We start from the raw sequence: 17,305 nt of genomic DNA, 5'->3' as shown, positions 1-17,305 counted from the left end.
ATCATTCTCTGGGAGTGAAGTTGTCATCTGTGTGTCTCTGGAGAAATCACAATGCTTTTCCTGGAAGAAACCCTCTGCTGGCCAGTGCCTCCCAGGCCTCCTGCTCACCTGAACCCTTATCCTTTCTTTTCACTGACACATTCCTCCCTGCTCCCATAATTTTTATTGAACATTCTTGGGTGGTTGTCTCAGCAATCTACCAACTGGGCCAGGAGGCCTGCCATCTCTGCCCCATGCAGGGGAGGGATCCTGCCTGGATCTGTGAGGGTTATGGAGTATTCTGGAGAGGGGGCAGCATGAAAGGCTGCCAGCAGAGACCAAAAGCACCCCAAATTGGGGAGGTTGATTGCATGGGCAAGTGTACCACCACTGCTAAGGGTCACCCAGGGTTGGGACCCGGGTAGCCCGCTGCTTGTTCACAGTGCTCAGGAGCTGTTGCACATACGAGGTCAGCAGGTCATCCATCTTGTAGCCCTGGACAAGGGAAGGATGAGGTTTGGGGCTGTTGGATACAGCTGGGGGTGGTCCTTACCAGAGCCTGGCAGTACTCAACTTTTGCCTCAGGGACACACTGGACAGGGAGGTGAGAATGGAAATAGGTTTCCTGCCCTGCTACAAGAAGACCGGCCCAGAACCACAGGGCCCTCTTGCCAGGTCTTGCCACCATGCCCCTGGGTGATACCTATCCCTCACCTCCTTTCAGGCCTCCCAACCTGGTATCATCCACAGGTGAACTTGCTTCCATAATTAGTAACTAGCCTGATGGAAGCAGGGCATCAGTGTGGAGGAAGCCTGTCCCCAGTGCCTCTGCATCCTGTGTGTTTGTGCTGGGATAGGGAGCTCACCAGAGAGGTCTCACACAGCAGGCGGCTGCCCCGGCCCAGGCTCCCCAGCACCATATGGAAGTAGGTGCTGCCACTGCTCCAGCTGGAGATCTTGGTGAATGGGTAGGTGGTGAGCAGCTCCTGGGGGCAGAGTGGCTCAGGGTCTGAGTCTGAGCTGCTGCCCTGGGGACTACCTGAGCCCCTGGGGCCACAGCGGAGAGGCAGAAGGGCAGGCAACCACAGCCCCACCTCTGTGAGGACTCCTAAGACCTTGGCAGCCTCCCCAGTCCTGTGGAGCCCTGCTGTTACCTTGGTCTTGGGGTGGATGAGCAGAACTCCATGCCGGTTGATGGCAATGAGGATGATGTCCGGGTAGGAGGGCTCCGAGGTTTGCTGGGGAGGATTGTGGTGCTCATAGCCCATCCTAGCAGGCCAGGTTGCCTTCCCTGAGGCACATGCACATATACATGTGCCCACACACCCCTCTCAAACCCAGTGACCAGATTTGCCCCAAGATGTATGTTTGGGGGAGCTCAGGCTGTTGGGGCCAGAGCTGCGGTAGAGCCTTCTTAGGCAAGCACAGGTATGCATGGGGTGAGGCCTACCTTCACCTCGAAGAAGGCTGACCCAAAGGTGGGCCACCGGCATATCCACTTTAGGAAGGCCACTTTGGCCTCCTCCACTGCCTTGTCCTTATGCTTGTCATAGGCCAGGAGGATGCTCTGTGGGAGATTAGGGTTAATGAAGGCCTGGTGGGGGCCACTGCCTCTCCAGGCCCTTTACATGGAGCCTAGAGGCCTTAGCCCAGAGCCTGTGTACCTGAGACTAGCTTGGGGGCGGCGGGGGGTGGGGGTGGCAGTGCACTGAGAGCCAGGTGTGTCCTCCTCCCAGAATGTGTCTGTGAGGTGCTATGGTCAATGTGGGGAAGATGTGATATACTCAGGCCCAGACCATCCTCCATACCCAGAAATATGCTCATCCTGCCAAGGCAGGGTCCCTGGGAGGGGCAGTAACCTGAAGGTCCCTCCCCAGCTCCCATGAGGGACCTTTTTCCATTCCTCGAGGGACATCAGGCGCATAAGATTCTCCGGCACAAGTTCCCTCAGGATCTTGGGGATGTTAGCTAGCTGGGACTGGTCATTGTCAAACTGGGCCTTGTAGATGAGACCTGCCAGCTGGATGGCATCCTCCTGGGAACACTTGTGGAACCCACGCAGGTACTTGGGCAGCTCCTGTGTGATGGATATACTGGGTGTTAGGCTGCTGGCCCCCAGTTCATGGGGCAGAGACCCTTAACATCTTGCTGTGAACACAGTGGCCCACTCAACCCCTGTGTAGTTGACCCTTCAGGACAAAGGCCAGTGCTCCTCTGACTGTGGGGTCGGGGGAGGTCCCCTTTCTCCACCCCTCCCTGGTGGTCAGGCTGCAGGTGCTGGCATAGTCACTGTTGCCAAATGTTACTCTCCCTCTGCTCTCAGCTCCAGAAACTTCAGGGGGTAGGTCTGGTAACTACATGGGGTCAGCTTTCTGGATGTTCCTGGACCTTCCCCGACAACCCAGTAGACTTCAGGGCCCCTGGGACAATGAAGCCCTCATAGGCCTTCTGCCTCCACATCTCAGAGTAGGTATGGGATGGAGTGAGGGTGGACCCAAACCCTGACTGGAGAGAACTTTTCTAAGTACCTGGTGGTAATGGAGTATGGTGTCAGCACGCATGTCCTTCCCTGGGGCCACATTGAGCCACAATTTTCGCATGAAGTAAACCTGGTAGGGGAGCGTCGCAGGGGCCCCTGGGCAGGGACATCAGTAAGCACCCAGCCTGGCCTGGGGACCAGCTTTCACCAGGACCACCTCCAGCCTGCCAGGCTCTACGGCCACGCCCCTCCTCCCCTGGCCCAGGGCCCTGCTGCACCCTGCCCACAGCATGTCCTCCTGACACATTCACAATGCTGCTATGTTTGCGCCTGCTGCCTCCCCTGCCCACCTCTCTTCCTCACTGGCTCCAGTTCCTCTTCATCCTTCAAGACTAGTATGGAAGCCACCTTCTCCAGGAATGTTCCTGGACCTCCCTGTCAGGCCCCTGCCCACCCCCACAGTCCTGTGCATCCTTCATCTGTTCTACACCTTCCCTGATATCTTGTCCCTGTCTGAGTTTGGAGAGCTCCATGACAGAGCCCCCACAGCTGGTCCCAGGCCTGGCCATACCCATGACACAGTGGGGGGAGGGGTAGTATAAGGTGGAATGAATGAATGGGCAAGGGTCATGCAGGAAATGCTAGGGGAGTCTTGTGATCTGGCCCAAGGAGTCAGACAGTCCCCACCTTCACCCCTTCATCGCAGGTGAATCCTGACCCTGTCCCACAGACACTCCCCACCTTCTTTCTGAGGCTTGCTCTTCTTCACCCAGTCAGACAATTGCCACAAGGAGTCAAAGAAGAAGTCTCCCTCCTTTTGGCTGATGACCTGGGTTGGGTAGGGAAAGAGACGAAGTGGGGTGCACAGGTGGAAGGGCTTCATGGGAGTGCATTCCTGGGGATACCAGGGCCTGGGAAGCTAGGTGCCACACTGGGCCTTGCTCACTCAGGGACCTGTGGACTTCATGAGCCCACTCACCTTCGTCCTTTCAGCCCCTCAGCCCAGTGGGGACTTCCACACACCCTGCCCACTTGCTTCCCTGGCATCTGACCCGCCTGCCAGCTGTACCTTGTCTGCAATCTTGATAAAGAGGCTACAGCCTTCCCAGGAGGCCAGCTGCAGTTTGGTGGAGATGCTTTCACATATGTCCCGCACCCGGGTGTGGGCGTCCACTTCCAGCATCTGGCAGAGGGGTGGCATAGGACCATTTCAGAACAAGTCCAGCTCAGATGAGGCCTCAAGCCCTGACACTGCTGCACCTTCCTAAGTTTGGCTGGACACACCTGGCCTGAGAAGGGCAAGACTTCCTTCTGGAAAACTGGCCAGATGTTATGTTGTTTAGTTATAAAGTTTACTGTCTTGGGGGTCTGAGATGCTGAGCATTTGAATTTGCTTTGAGAGCCCTGCAGCCAGACTGTGGTAACTTTCCATCTGGGGACTTCACCAGCATTTAGACTGTAAAGGCTCATTTTTCCTCGGCCTCCTCTGCTCCTTGCTTTGCTGCTGCCACTTGGCTAAGGGCCTCTTTATCACAGCTGGGACTGGATGGTTCTCTGTCTCCCATCTGCCCCATCTATGGTTCCCAGCTCCCAACATGAGCTCTTTCCTCAAGCACACCCAATGGCAGCACCTGCTCCCTGTGCTCTGGTCAGAAGTCCAAGGGGTCCCATGCCCTGGGACTTAGACTTGTTGCCCTCTCTGCACTGGCCTGAAGTACATGAGGGTGCACAGCACTCTGTTCACTATTGTAGCACACCAGTGATGGGGCAGGGGAAGAGAGTTTCTCAGGGTTCTCCGGGGGGTGGGGGGTGGGATTCACCTCTCTGGTGTCATTGGGGAAGTAGATCTCATGGCAGATGCGGGAGATGTTCTGCTCTATGGCCTCCACCTCCACTTGGTGAGGGGGCTTCTTCCGGGGCCCTGCCCTAGAGTAGAACAGTGCACACTGCACATGCCACCCTGTCCCCCACCCTGCTGGACAGCCCCAGGGGGCTGCCCCTGCCTGGAGTGCTCAGTGTGCGGCCCAGAGAATGCAGCAGAGGATAGCCCAGACTCACTTCCCTTGTGACTCAGGTTCTGGGGAGGCAGGAAAAGTCTGGGACACACATGGGGAGGGTACCTGGCTGGCCAGGACTTCCAACACACCAGGTGCAGTGTTTTCTTGTTCTCAGGAAGAATGGGCACGAGGCAGGAGGGTCAGGGACTCCTGCAGGGCCTCTCTGAGGGTATCTACCTCCCCTTCTACAACCAGGGCTGCCACTCACTGCTGTAGCCACATACATGGTCAGTCTACTCTCCCTCATAGCCCCAGAAGTCCATGCTAGGGGAATAGGCAGTGGGACTGAGATCTGAGAGCTGAGGAAAAACTTCCAGGTTCTAAGAGGGCTGGGTTGGAAGACAGCACATGGATTGGAAAAGGTGGGCCTCTGACTTAGGAGGGGAGGATGGGTGGCTTGGGGTATCCAAGTCATCTTATGACCTCCAGGCAGTTCCCTGTGGGTCCTGGTTAGGCAGCTGTGCTGGGAGGTGTGGGGGGGGGGGAGGGCGGAGAAGCTTGTGGTGACAGCCCTGGTTGTGGAGGGGGAGGTAGATACCCTCAGAGAGGCCCTGTAGGAGTCCCTGACCCTCCTGCCCCATGTTCATTCTTCCTGAGAACAAGAAAACCCACCATCTGGTGTGTTGGAAGTCCTGGCCAGCCAGGTTCCCTCCCCATGTGTGTCCCAGGCTTTTCCTGCCTCCCCAGAATTTTGAGTCACAAGGTTCTGAACCTACCAGAAGCCTCCATGACCACCCAGACCCCACTGAGACCCTCTTGAGTCTCACTCTCCATCCTCCTCCCCAGTGGCTAGGGACTTGGTCCTTGCTTGCCACACTGACACCAGCTTCTGCAGAGGATGCAGAATCTGGCTGCACTGGGCCACAAACTCCTGAAGGGCCCAGCTGGCTCTCTCAGCATGTCCAGGTGGCAGTCATGAGAGCTGCCAGGTTCACCTCAGCACCCTCTGGATACGGCGGCTGCAGTCACGGGCCAGTGGATTCGTCCTCCTTGTGTCTATGAATTTCTGGACGTGGGGCATTAGCGCCTTGCCAGGTGGGAAGAGACCAGTGCAGAGCCACAGCAGTTGCCAGCCCCGCTCTTCGCTATACCTGGGGGTGACAGAGTCCATCAGCTCAGGAAGAACCCCTCCCAGAGGCCAGGTGAGCTAGCCACCTTGGGGAGATGGACATGAGGCATGCTTAGCCATGGGCAAGGAGGACCATGACCCAGCTGCTCAAGGCCAAGTAGGCTTTCATACCCATTAGCTGGTGAGGGGTGCTACTGTGTTCACTTTGTGGAGGATCATGCTGAAGTTTAGAGAGGCCAAGGGTGGCAGCAGGCACAGCCTAAAACAGGTACATTGCTCTCCCTGCTCTGATCACTCCAAGAAGTCAGTGGGACATACCAGGGTTCCAGCCCATCCTGGTATGGGCAGCTACTTCAAGTGCCTGGGCAGACTGTGTGGCCTCCAGGAGCTACCACCTTCCTGTCTGAACAATAGGCACAGATTCTGGGAGCCATTCCCATCCCATCCCCAGCAGACCTCTTGGTATTGTGTGTCAGCTGCTTCAGGATCTGGCAGTAGACTTCGTCCTGTAGAACTGTGTCCTGGAGGGCCCACGAGAAGATCTGGTCAGTGAGCTCCATGGAGGTCCAGGCTTGGCGAGAGGGGTAATCACCCATGTACCTGAGAATGGGTGTGGCTATCAAGGAGAATAAGCTGGTGTGGTTGTCTGACAACACTGATCCTGAGCCCCACCCCACATGACACCTCCTGAATAGTCCTGAGCTGCACACTGCCTCTGCCTTGTGTTCTGTGAGACCTGGCCCCTCTTGGGGTGATGGTGGGGTCCATGCCCATGGAGATGGCATGTGGCTGGGGCAGGCTGGCTGGGGAAGGATATCAATGAAGATCTGACAAGTGACGTCCCACAGTTCGGTGTTGGCATGGACATGCTTGAGCAGAGGCTGCCGCAGTGGCTCAGGGGAGTAAGCCCACAGGTGGCCCCGGGGCCTGGTCAGTGGGTACATGGCTCTGCTGACTGTCTCCTTCTCCAGGGCTCTGTCAAAGATAGAGGCTGGTGTGAGGGCCATCTCTATCTCTGCTGCTCCTCTGGCCCCTCCCCATCTGCCTCCTCTTCGGCACAGTCAGGTGGGAGACCCAGACCCCAGTGTGGATCCCTGTGGAGGTGCCATCTGCATCCACAGTACTCAGCTGAGACACAGGTCACCCCCTCCAACCTCTAGGGTGGTTGTGGGGGGTTTATAGGTCACCTTCTCCCCAGGTGGACACCACACCTGCCTCTGTGGCCTCCCCAAAGCTCTCAGGGAGTACTGAAAGGCTGACTTGGGCTGGGCGTGGTGGTGTGTGTTGGTAGGGGGAGGGGCGGTGAGCACCTAAAAAACTCATAGGAGAATGTCTCCAGGGTGTGCAGCTTCTCCTTGGCCTGCTCCTCAGTCAGTGGTTCTGCTGGATGCCCCTCCTGAGCTGCCAGCTTCCGCTTCTCTGGTGACATGGCCAGCAAGCTCTGTGGGGGCACATACCTGTGGGTGCCAGGAGCCACTGTCCACAAGGCCCTCCCCATGGGTTCCTCCTAACCTAGTTGTCTCAGTGATTTAGGAGGGGCAGGGCCACAGACCTGAATAGGCCTGGGCCTACTCCTTCTATATCACCTAACATGACCCCAGGGCCAGTGACTCAACCTCCCTGAGCCAGATTCCTTTCTCTTAGGAAGGCTTCTCAGACTTCCCAGGCTCCCTTTCCCCACAGTGCCTCTCTTCAGGGACATATGCCACCTGGCCCTGCTGCTTGGCTTGTACCTCCTTTAGGCTTCACACAAATGTCACTATCTCAGTGCTACCTGGCAGATAGGTTGAACTTCACCCTATTACTTGCTTTCATAACAACCAGTGCTGTTTGTTGGTGGCACTGTATACTTGCTATCAGTTGATCACTTGCCCCAGTGCTCCTTGAGGGCAGAGTCCCTGTTGTGGTCAATTCTGCATTGCAGACATGGGATAGACACTTGGCACTCAATATATGTCTACCTGTCTTGCTTCCCAGTAAGGCTGGTTTCAGGGGCTGGAGTGGACTGGTTCCAAAGGGTGGGGAGACTTGATCCCCTTTGAGTCAGGGTTTCAATGAGGTGGGGGATGGGGAGGGCATGGGTTTGTTCCTAGGACACACCCATAGTAGGAGAGATGGAATGGATGCCCACTTACTGAGCTTCCCATGAACTGTCAAGCACTGTGCTGGACATGGCATAGACACTGCCAGCTTCATGGTCATGCCAGAGGAACAATGGAGTTGGCAGAACTGGCCTGATGCCCAGGTGGCCCTCATGGCCCTCAGCGAGGTAGTACACAGGCTCTTGAGCTAGGACCCCCAGATGAGCATCCTGGCCATTTCCCATGTGCTCATGATGCCCTGATTGAAGATGGGTTACCAGCAGCTGTGCAGAGGGCTTGGTGAGTGTAGGGATGGCATAAAGGCGGGTGGTAAGCATCAGCCCTGTCTTGCCCGTCCTGTGGTTCTGGCCCAAGATCCAGTTCTCAGAAGTCAACAATCCCTGCTTCTTGGTCAGGATCAGCAAGTCCCCCCTTTTAAAGGGCAGGAGGGTGTCGTCATCTGCAAATCCAGGTTAAACACAGAAGGATAGAAAAGCCACAATTTACCAATGGGTCTGCAAAGGCTGTGGTATGCTGGAATTTTATGGGTTCTCTTTATTGAGAGATGAGGGGGCTAAAACATAGAACTGAGGGCCTGGGCCACTCTGATGGAGTGGTGGCAGGATTCGCAGAGTTTGGGTTCTCAAGGGCCTGGACAGGCCCAGAACCCAGTGGGCAGGGGCTGGGGAGCTCTGACCATGGCCCTACCTTGGGAGACCTGCTTGGAGACCTGCTCAGAGACCTGACCAGGAGCTGTGGCCTGTGAGGCAAGAGGTGTGCCAACAGGGAAGGGATGCCCAGGCTGGCAGTCACCAAACCAGCCTAGGTGTCATGTTACCCTCATCTGTAAAGTAAGATAACAGTCCCTTTCTCTGTGGGGCAGTGGTGGGGCCAGACTGGGTGGAAACACTAAGGTTTCAGGACTGATGGTTTTTACCGTTGGGAGGCCTTGAGCACAGCTCCTCCTTCCACATCCCAGTGAGCCTCCCCACTCCCCAAGCCCTGCAGTAAGAGCCCCACCAATTTTCCACAAGTGCTTAGCTCCTATAGGGATTGAGAATTAGATGTAGGGCTCAAATCCCTCTTCCCCTGAGCTGTGTGATCCTGGACAAGCTGCTTCCCTTTTCTGACCTTCTGGTTCTCTGTCTGCAAAATGGGGTAACAGGATGGCTGTGGCGGTGGTGCTCAAACTACAGGCCCACGGCAGGCTGTTCTCTGCAGTGGGAGAGGCTAGGCTCTTCCCACACTTCCCTTGGTATGGTCCTCAGCTAGGGTGGCCTTGGAGGGTTAGAGATCACCTTCTTTAGCCCCTCATTTTGTGGAAGGGAGGGTTTTGCCCAAAGCTGCCCCTTGAGTGTTTTATGGTCCTTTTTCCATCTCCCTGCTCAAGTCCCTGAGCCCTGCTCCTTGTCACATGGCTGCTACAACATGAAGATGAGCAAGTTTCCCAACCACTTTCACCAACCACATTCGTACCCCACCCAGCTAGGCACCTGTGGCCTTCTGGTCCTGCAGGGCCATAGCAAACACGGATCTCTCCTTCAAGCCCTCCAGAAACATGGATACCAGCTCGGCAATGGCGACACTGCTGGGGGACATAAACTCATACTCCTCTTCATGTAGTGTGGACAGCAACAGCCTCTGTCCACCCTGGGCCTCTCTGAGGGGACAAAAAGAACCACATGACCAAAGGCCTCCTCTGCCCTTCCCATTTCCACCACTCAACAGCCTCACTGAGGGCAACCCTCCTGAGTTACAGATAAGGAGACACAATGACTTGTGCAGGGCCACCGGCAGGGCTAGAGTTGGCTCAGACCCCAGGCAACACTGTGTGTGGTGGATGAAAGACAGCCAGAGCTCAGGGCCCATGAAGCCTCAGAGGCAGTCAGTGGTACAAAGCCACTGTATGTGGGGTCACCTCTGGGTAGGTAATGAGGTGGCCAGTGTGCAGGGCTACCAGAGTGACACCACAAAGAACTGAGTTGGAACTAAGGTGAGGAACCAGCTTTAGTGAGCTTGGGTGAGCTACCCAGCCTCTGCATGCCTCAGTTTATTCATGTGCAAGCTGGATGATGCTGTGAGGATTTCATGGCAAATGGGAATGTGCCTAGCATGGTCAGCCTCAGGAAGTGGTAGCCAGTGTATGTCCTGCACCCAGTGGTAATGATTATAATGGTTATGCCACCCTGGGGGCTTTAACTAAAGGGGCTCTTCTGGACACAGACCAGCCTTCCTAAAGAGCTTGGAGGCATTCTCAGGAGATGAGAGCCATAGAGAACCTTGAGGGTAGGTGGCTGGGCCCAGCCTGGCCTGCAAGACCACTCTAGCATGGCCATGTGACCTTGCACACACCCAGGACCCAGGCTCTGTCCCTCGATTCTTCCCCTAGATGGCCTGTACCTTCTGTATGACCAGTGAGAAGGAAGGAGCTTATAAGGAATACATAACTGAACGGCTGCAAGATCATGTGCCCCTTCCAGGAGAATGTGGGTGTAAAGAGAGGCTGAGAGGGCAATGCAGAATTCACAGACACAGTACCTTATGGGCAGGGCAGTGTGGCCAGTTACAGAAAAGGGTAGGGCCCAATGTCCAATGGCCACCACATGGTACACATCAGTCTTCATCCCTGTACTCCAGCTGGACTCCCAGGATCAATGTGCCTCCCTCTCTCAATCTCTCCTGAAGTCCCAAGGACTGAGCTTTGAGGAGAAGGAGATTTGAACATCTTGTTTGGGGGCACCCACCTGTTGGTGATCAGACTCATGACCTCTGGGAAAGAGAGTTCTAGGAGTATCCTCTCCTTTTGGTCCAGGAAATACAGCCCCTTCCAGTTAACAGCCAAGATCAACTGAGTTTTGGGCAGTTGGGGTCCTGGCCAAAGGAGACAGAATGTGAAGCACAAGCTGGCCCTGGGTAGGGGTCCTCACCTGTGCCCCTCACCCCATCATTTGCCATTACCAGAGAAGGTGGTAACTTCAAAGAGTCTGGAGAAGAGTAGTGGCCACTGCAGGCGGGCAGCATCCACCACTTGCTCCTGCACGTCCCGTGGCATAGCCCGATTCTGGGTGTATGGTGCCTGCTCAGGGACACAGTGTATCACCACCATCACTCCTCTCACATCTCTCAACAGGGGTGTAACTCCATCCCCTCCCCACTCCTAGAGTGCGTAGGAACTAATACTCAGTTGGTGCCTAGGAATTTGTTTGCTGGATCATTCTTTGAAGCCCCTACCTACAGTGGAGCCAGTGTCTAGTGAGGACTGGGTGGGAAGGCTAGGGGGCTGATGAAGCCCTATTTCACCTGCCCTGGGGGAGGTCCCTTCATGGATGATTCTGAGAAGAGGGAGGTTTTCTTCTTCTTTAGTATTGGGATGCCTGCGAGCTGCAGGGCCTGGTTGCTGCTGGCTACTATTGCATGGAAGGCCGTGCCACACACTTGGGTGTGTCTGCAGGCTCGTGTCTATGTGCTCTGATGGGCTTTTGCCAACACAAGTCGCATGGGTCTGTATCTTGTTCTGAACATGTGGCCTGTCTTGGTGTGTATCTCTGTGTCCTTGGTACCTCTTTCTTTCTACTTTCATATATTTGGGAAGCATTTTTCAGAGGCCTCCACCTCAACTTCCCCTCTCCAGTCTCCATCTCCACTTTCCTTACTCCCTCTTTCTTGCTATTCACCCTCCTTCACCCTTTCCTCTCCCCATCTCCACTGTTCTGTATGTATGACTGAACTTTCTTTTTACTGTTTGTTTAAAAAAATATTTCTTTTGTTTCTACTTTAAAAAGTGGTTGGGTAATATTCACATACTGACTTGGGAAATATAAATTGATGTACCACATCTGAAGAGTGATTTGGCAATATGCCACATACATCAAATATTTTAGAATGTTCATATACTCTGAAATTCCTTTCATAAAAATTTATCCCGATGAATAAACCAAGTGTATAAAAGTTATTTCTACAAAGTGGTTCACCTTGTTGTTTAAATAGTCAAAAATGGTAAATGACCTTAACATTCATAAATAGGAATAAAAAATGTGAATTATAATTCATTAATATATTCTATGCACTCATCCAAATGAACATAAAGATCAGTATGTAAGGACATGGAAACATGGCCCCATACTATGGGGTCAAGTGAAGAAACAATTTGAAAATTGTCATAGAATATGATCTTTTTATTTTTAAAAAGATGTCTTTCTATCATATTCATATCTCATCTGTGTAAATGTGAATAAAGAAGTCTGGAAGGGTATATATCACAATATTAAGCATGATATATGATGATTTCACTTTTTGTGTTTGTCTATATTTTCTGATTTATTTGGTAATGTATGTGCTTGAAGTGTTTAATGAAAAAAAAATCATTGAAACTACATCCACTTTGCAAAAAAATGGTGAGGGAAGATCTAATTCTTTACCCTCAGGCCAACTTCCCCTTCCCAAAGGATGGCCACTTCTTACTCATGATCATTTAGGTTTGTGTATGCCTCTGGTTCCCCTCCTTCTTGTATGTGCCCCCCCAAATCCACATCTCTCTTGCAAACACATCTTCCCAGGCCGGGGAACACCATAAAAGCTCAAGAGGGGCTCTGCTGCCCCAAATGCCTGTCACAGGAGTGTTCCCAAGGAGTGCAAGTGCAAGTGAATGTCTGTGGAACAAGGCTTCTATGGCCAAATATGTTTGGGAAATGTTGGATAAAATAGTCAGACTTTCTACTGCACAAACATTTCACTGGGACTCCCTAAGAGCAGAACAGAGCAATAGCATTTCCCAAACCACAGGCACACAGGACCCTTGTCCATGGTCCACTTTAGGTTACCTTTTAAGGGGCAGAAAGGAGATGACATCACTTGGTCCTCTGCAATGTCCTTTTCTGAATCTGATTGGGCCCTCCTACTGGAACCATTCAGCTGGGGCTAATCTCCCTGCCATTGGGCTGTCAATCCCTGATGAGCAGACACTGAGCTGTGTTCTTCTTTCCCACTCCCTATCCTGTCCTTTCTTGGTCCACAGTGCCATAGGAAGGATGAAATTGGGGGAACCTTTAACTAAAGGGTTTCGTCCTATTTAGTCATTCCCCATACAGTTCTCCTGCAGCAGTGGCATCAAGCCCTATCTGGTGCCTCAGAGATGCCTGTGTTCCCTCATGCCTGCTGCAGAGCTCAGCACAAGAGGAAGGCTCTGACAGGAGGGCGGGTCTTGGAAGGCCTATCATTGTGGGGAGGGGAAGAGAGGTCAGGGGATTGTGAATTAGATGGTGTGTCTTTGCTGACCCCTCTTGGGGTGGAAGTTAGGGAGCAGCAGAAACCTGCACTGGTGTGGGGGCCAGCGGGGTGAGTAGAGGCATGGGGAGGAGGTTGCGAGCCCCCAGGGGGAGCCATATTCACATGGTGCAGGATGGTAAAGCAGGGGGAAAGGGAGGCAGCCCTCCCTGCTGTTCAGAGCCTGAACAGAGCATGCAAGGCCCAGAGAGGGGCCAGGACACGGCAGCGTGGTGCAAAGGCAAGGGTGTGGTCAGGTCAGCCACTGGATGCCCTCTTGTGCCAAAGGCTAGGGCCTGGGCAGATACTGCAGTAGAGACCAGCACGGAATGAGCTGCATGGACCCAAAAAGACAACTTGAAACGAGGAGGGAACATGGATGGGCCTATGATAGGGAGTTGAACTGAAGGAGCTTGGTTAAACCTGAAGACACAGAGCTATGCTATGTGTCAAGTTAAAGTTACTGTTCCCAGGGGGTGGGGGGCTCATAAGGAGGGTCTCATCCTCTCTAGGCTCCCACCCCCCAGAGAAGAGCCAGGGCTCCATGGAGGCTGACCTTGGCATGGGCGGCAGTGACGAGGCTAGTCCACTGCTCCAGAGGCTTGGTCCTGTACAGTTTGGAGGGGATGCAGCTGGGCAGAAGCTCCTGGACTGCCTCTCTCCCAAGTGAGGCACCGAGCTGCACGTAGCAGTGCTGGGCCAGCAGCTCCACGAGCCCTTCCTCCTGCATAGCTCAGGGCAGACATGCAGGTAAGGGACGAAAAATGAGAGCCTCCCCTCCCCTGCGAAGCCTGTGATGATGCCCCAGTGCTCACTCCAGCACAGTCAAGATGACCAGCACTCGGGCAAGAACCAGGAACATGAACAGCCACCAGGCCTGAGGCCTCCTCCAGGCAGAACTTGCCCTTTCCCCAGCTCAGTGGGTGACCTCACCATATGCCACTGACTGGGCCCTAACAAGAGGTGTTCCCTGTACTCCTCTCCTAGCCCTCAGGAAGCCATGAGGAGGTAGAGGAGGCCCAGGGTTCATCACTGGCTGTGCGGGGTGAATGTGGGCAAGGGCTTCGCCCTGTCTTACCCAGTTCTCACTTGTCAAAGGTGACTAGTGGCCACCTTGAAGGACTTCTGCAAGAACTCAATTGAGTGGGACCTTGTATGAGGCACCCAGAATAGATTCCCTGCTTCAGGGATCCCACAGGTATAAAGTTGCCCTGTGCTCCTAGGTGCATTGGGAGACCAAAATCCTGTGGCTGTCTGCCCTCTGGGCTCCTGTACCCCTAGCCCCTGACTCTCTTTTCCCACTGCCCCACTCTAGGCAGGCTTCCAGGAGTCCTGAGAGCATCTTCCTCCTGATTCAGGCACAGGGAGATCTGTACCAGCTGAGTAGGTGCACTGCTTTCTCAGGGCTCAGGTGCATGTTCTCCCCTCCCTCAATTCTTACAACCATACAAAGGGCTGTGCACTTTCTAGCTGAGGGCCTGAGGCTCAGAGGTGATATAAGAATCCAAGGTCACAATGCAAGGAAGAGGCACAGGCAGGACTTCAACTAGTGCTAGGGCTTCAAGGCCACATCCTCAATACCAGGCCCTTCTGCCCTATATACAGCTACCATTAATGAGGCCAGTCAGGCCTAGGGCTGATGAGAGACTTTTCCTGTCCACTCCTGTACATGGGCCCTAGAAGCATGAGCAAACCTGTGGGCCAAGGGAAGAGGACATGGAGGCCCAGCAGTGGGACCTAGGGACCTGTATTCCATGCATATATCCCCAGACCCCATATCTCTGCCTCTGCCCCTGTGCATCCCTTAGCCCTGCCCTGCTCTGGTCCCCATGGCCCCTGTGGCCTGCCCTGCAAGACTGTGGTGGGTCAGTCCCAGGCCCTGACAGCTGTGATACCCCCTCACCTTCTCAAAGCTGTACTCGCCGGACCATACTCCATGCAGAACTTGGCGGTAAATGAGCTCAGTGCTGACAGCGTCTTCTCGGGAATCATGCCAGGGGGTAAAGAACTCCTTCCGGAAGTAGAGGCGCCAGGGCGAATGGCGCTCACTTTCACCCCTCTCCCGGGCCAGCTGCTCACACTGGCCAATGGCATCCATCACATGGTCACGCCCACTGCCCAGGGACCAGAACTGAGGCCAGAGTGGGGCAGTAAGAATTAGAGTTGCTATGTACAGGCCTCATAGGGATGACTACTCTCAGCAATCCACTTCGGACTCCTAGGGGACGTCCCTCTGGATGCCTGAGAGTTTCTCCACATAGGAGGAGCATGGCTAGTCTATCACTCTGACACTCCTCCCTACTGGCCCCTTCCAAGGGAGGTGGGGACTGACACCATGGTTGCCATGACTAGGGTGGTACACTAGACTGGCTGGTTGGTGTGAGTGAGGCTGAGGCTGAGACTGTGGGCATCATGTTGGGTGAGAATGTGAGTCAGGTGGAGCTGTACCAAGTGGCCCCCCCTACATCTACTGCATGGGAGTGTGCTGCTCCCAGTGTAAGGGGTGGGTAGGATGTGTGAGTGCCTGGTGGATGTCTGTGTGGGAGGGCTGCTGTGATGTGGCAGGGGCCAAGCAAAGTGTGCAACATGACACTGGGGCCAAGTGCTAGCCACTGGGCTGAGAATATGTCTGGGCAGGAGGATAGAATGCCTGGTGATGAAGCATTTTTATGAGTCTGTGAGCATGCATGTGTGAGTATGTGTGTATCTGTGAGTATGTAAGTATATGAATGAGCATGTAAGTGTGTTTGTGTGTGTGTGTATGTCTGTGTATATATGTAAGTATGTGTGTCTGATAGTGCATGTGTCTGTGTATGAGTATATCTGTGTGTGTGTGAGTGAGCATGTAAGTGTGTATGTCTGTGTTTGTCATCTGGGAAGGAAAACAGTGGCCAGATTGGTGTGGTTCAATGGCTGGAGATGACCTGAGTGTGTGAGGGAGGTGGAGGATGGATGGAACCTGTGGCCAGTACCTTGTCATACACAGCAACCTGGAGGGAAAAGCCCAAGTGATCAGTGAGGCCTTGCTTGTGGGCGATGTGCAGGCAGACTTCCCGAGACGTTGAGGCTGAGTCCACCATGACAGTTAGGTTCTCTCCAGTCACCAAGATGACCTGGATCGGGATGTGTTTCTTGGACTTGACAGCCTGGGGACAGATGAAGATTCAGTCCCTCTACTCCAGATATCCCTGGGCTCAGCTGCTTGCCCCAGAGGCTGGCCCACTCTCTAGCTCTCTCCCCAAAGTTCTGGCCATCAGATATGGCTACTGCACTGATGGACCTGGTGGAGCAAAAGCAAGGCTGCTGTAGTGTGTGTGTTTCTTTAGGTGGTCCTCAGCAGTCTGCAGGGTGCCACATGGAGGCAAAGATCCCCCTCTAACATGAGAACCCTGAACTCTGGGAGAGTGAGTGACTGAAACTCACAGTTGGTCGAAAAACTCTTGGACGTTGCTGAGTCCTGGACTCAAGCATTTCTGATACATAGGAGCTACAGTTCCCTTTGTGCATAATAGGGAGTGAGCACACTCATACAGCTGCTACAAGTTCATGTGCAACTCCAGGGCTCATGAGCTGAGCAGGTAGAGGAAGAGAAGAGGAGAGGCCCTGTGGACTTGGGTGGCAGGGTGAGAATGGGAAAAAGTATAGCAAAAGGTGACCCCAGTATGAGGCACCAAGGGACACAGGGAGTGAGGACCTTCCAGGAACCATGAGTACAGCAGGATGCAAGAGGGGCCTCCTCAATCTTTCCTGTGTCTGAATGACCCTTCCTGAGGACACTGTGAGATCACTGAAGATCACAGGTTCTTTATAAAATGCAAATATCCTAGGGAAGGGTAACACTTTAAGGAATTAGCAGTCATTCACACTTGAATGCTAATCAGTTTATCATGTATGTATTTCCCCTTTAGCTAGTAGGGTCCAGAAGGAATGTGGATTTACAAGTGGTGAAAAAACTTTTGAAGCCCGGGCTTCTCCTGGGGCAGCTGAGCCCCAGGTGGTACTCACAGAGACCACTGGCATAGAAGGCTCTCCAAGAGGGTGGAAGAGACCTAAGGACACACTTCCTGCTGGAAGCACAAAAGAAGCCACCCCAGAATCTGTGCTGGAGGAGCCACAGGGGCTGGCACCACCCAACCATGACCATCTCCCACTCCAGCTAGCCCCTACCTGCAGCTCCATCCAGGTGGGGGGCTCCATGCGAACTCCATTGGCGCAGGTACGTCTCAGGCGCTCAGCACAGAAGGGTCCATAATTGGCTGGCCCTTCACCAATGAAGTTCAGCAGATACTGGTGAGAGAAGAAGGGGAAGGGAGGAAGACACTTAGGTGGAGACAAGTTTCTACTTACTGCCCAGATGGGTTCTAAAAATTATAATATT

General features: G+C 53.9%; 1 protein-coding gene across 2 annotated transcripts in view; it reads right to left on the bottom strand.

Moving 5' to 3' along the window:
- Positions 1 to 146: 146 nt before the first annotated feature.
- Positions 147 to 17,305, bottom strand: part of MYO7B (myosin VIIB) — a 118,291-nt gene continuing 101,132 nt past the window's right edge. For both annotated transcript variants that reach the window (XM_037069957.1, XM_037069966.1), the window contains 21 exons: positions 17,095 to 17,214; positions 15,900 to 16,073; positions 14,831 to 15,058; positions 13,484 to 13,651; positions 10,624 to 10,741; positions 10,410 to 10,536; positions 9,159 to 9,325; positions 7,944 to 8,125; positions 6,895 to 7,025; positions 6,402 to 6,559; positions 6,041 to 6,194; positions 5,451 to 5,606; positions 4,284 to 4,384; positions 3,528 to 3,646; positions 3,200 to 3,287; positions 2,508 to 2,614; positions 1,871 to 2,056; positions 1,430 to 1,546; positions 1,134 to 1,217; positions 846 to 965; positions 147 to 474 (listed from right to left, as the gene is read on the bottom strand). In XM_037069957.1, the coding sequence (XP_036925852.1) occupies positions 373 to 474; positions 846 to 965; positions 1,134 to 1,217; positions 1,430 to 1,546; positions 1,871 to 2,056; positions 2,508 to 2,614; positions 3,200 to 3,287; positions 3,528 to 3,646; positions 4,284 to 4,384; positions 5,451 to 5,606; positions 6,041 to 6,194; positions 6,402 to 6,559; positions 6,895 to 7,025; positions 7,944 to 8,125; positions 9,159 to 9,325; positions 10,410 to 10,536; positions 10,624 to 10,741; positions 13,484 to 13,651; positions 14,831 to 15,058; positions 15,900 to 16,073; positions 17,095 to 17,214 (2,907 nt within the window). In that variant the 3' untranslated portion in view covers positions 147 to 372. The remainder of the gene's footprint in view (positions 475 to 845; positions 966 to 1,133; positions 1,218 to 1,429; positions 1,547 to 1,870; positions 2,057 to 2,507; positions 2,615 to 3,199; positions 3,288 to 3,527; positions 3,647 to 4,283; positions 4,385 to 5,450; positions 5,607 to 6,040; positions 6,195 to 6,401; positions 6,560 to 6,894; positions 7,026 to 7,943; positions 8,126 to 9,158; positions 9,326 to 10,409; positions 10,537 to 10,623; positions 10,742 to 13,483; positions 13,652 to 14,830; positions 15,059 to 15,899; positions 16,074 to 17,094; positions 17,215 to 17,305) is intronic.

Source organism: Sturnira hondurensis, unplaced genomic scaffold (genome assembly GCF_014824575.4).
Source record: "Sturnira hondurensis isolate 20B ecotype Veracruz unplaced genomic scaffold, ASM1482457v3 Scaffold0001304, whole genome shotgun sequence".
Taxonomy (NCBI): Eukaryota; Metazoa; Chordata; class Mammalia; order Chiroptera; family Phyllostomidae; genus Sturnira; species Sturnira hondurensis.
The sequence above is the reverse complement of the archived record's forward strand: the minus strand, read 5'-3'. Positions and strand labels throughout refer to the sequence as shown.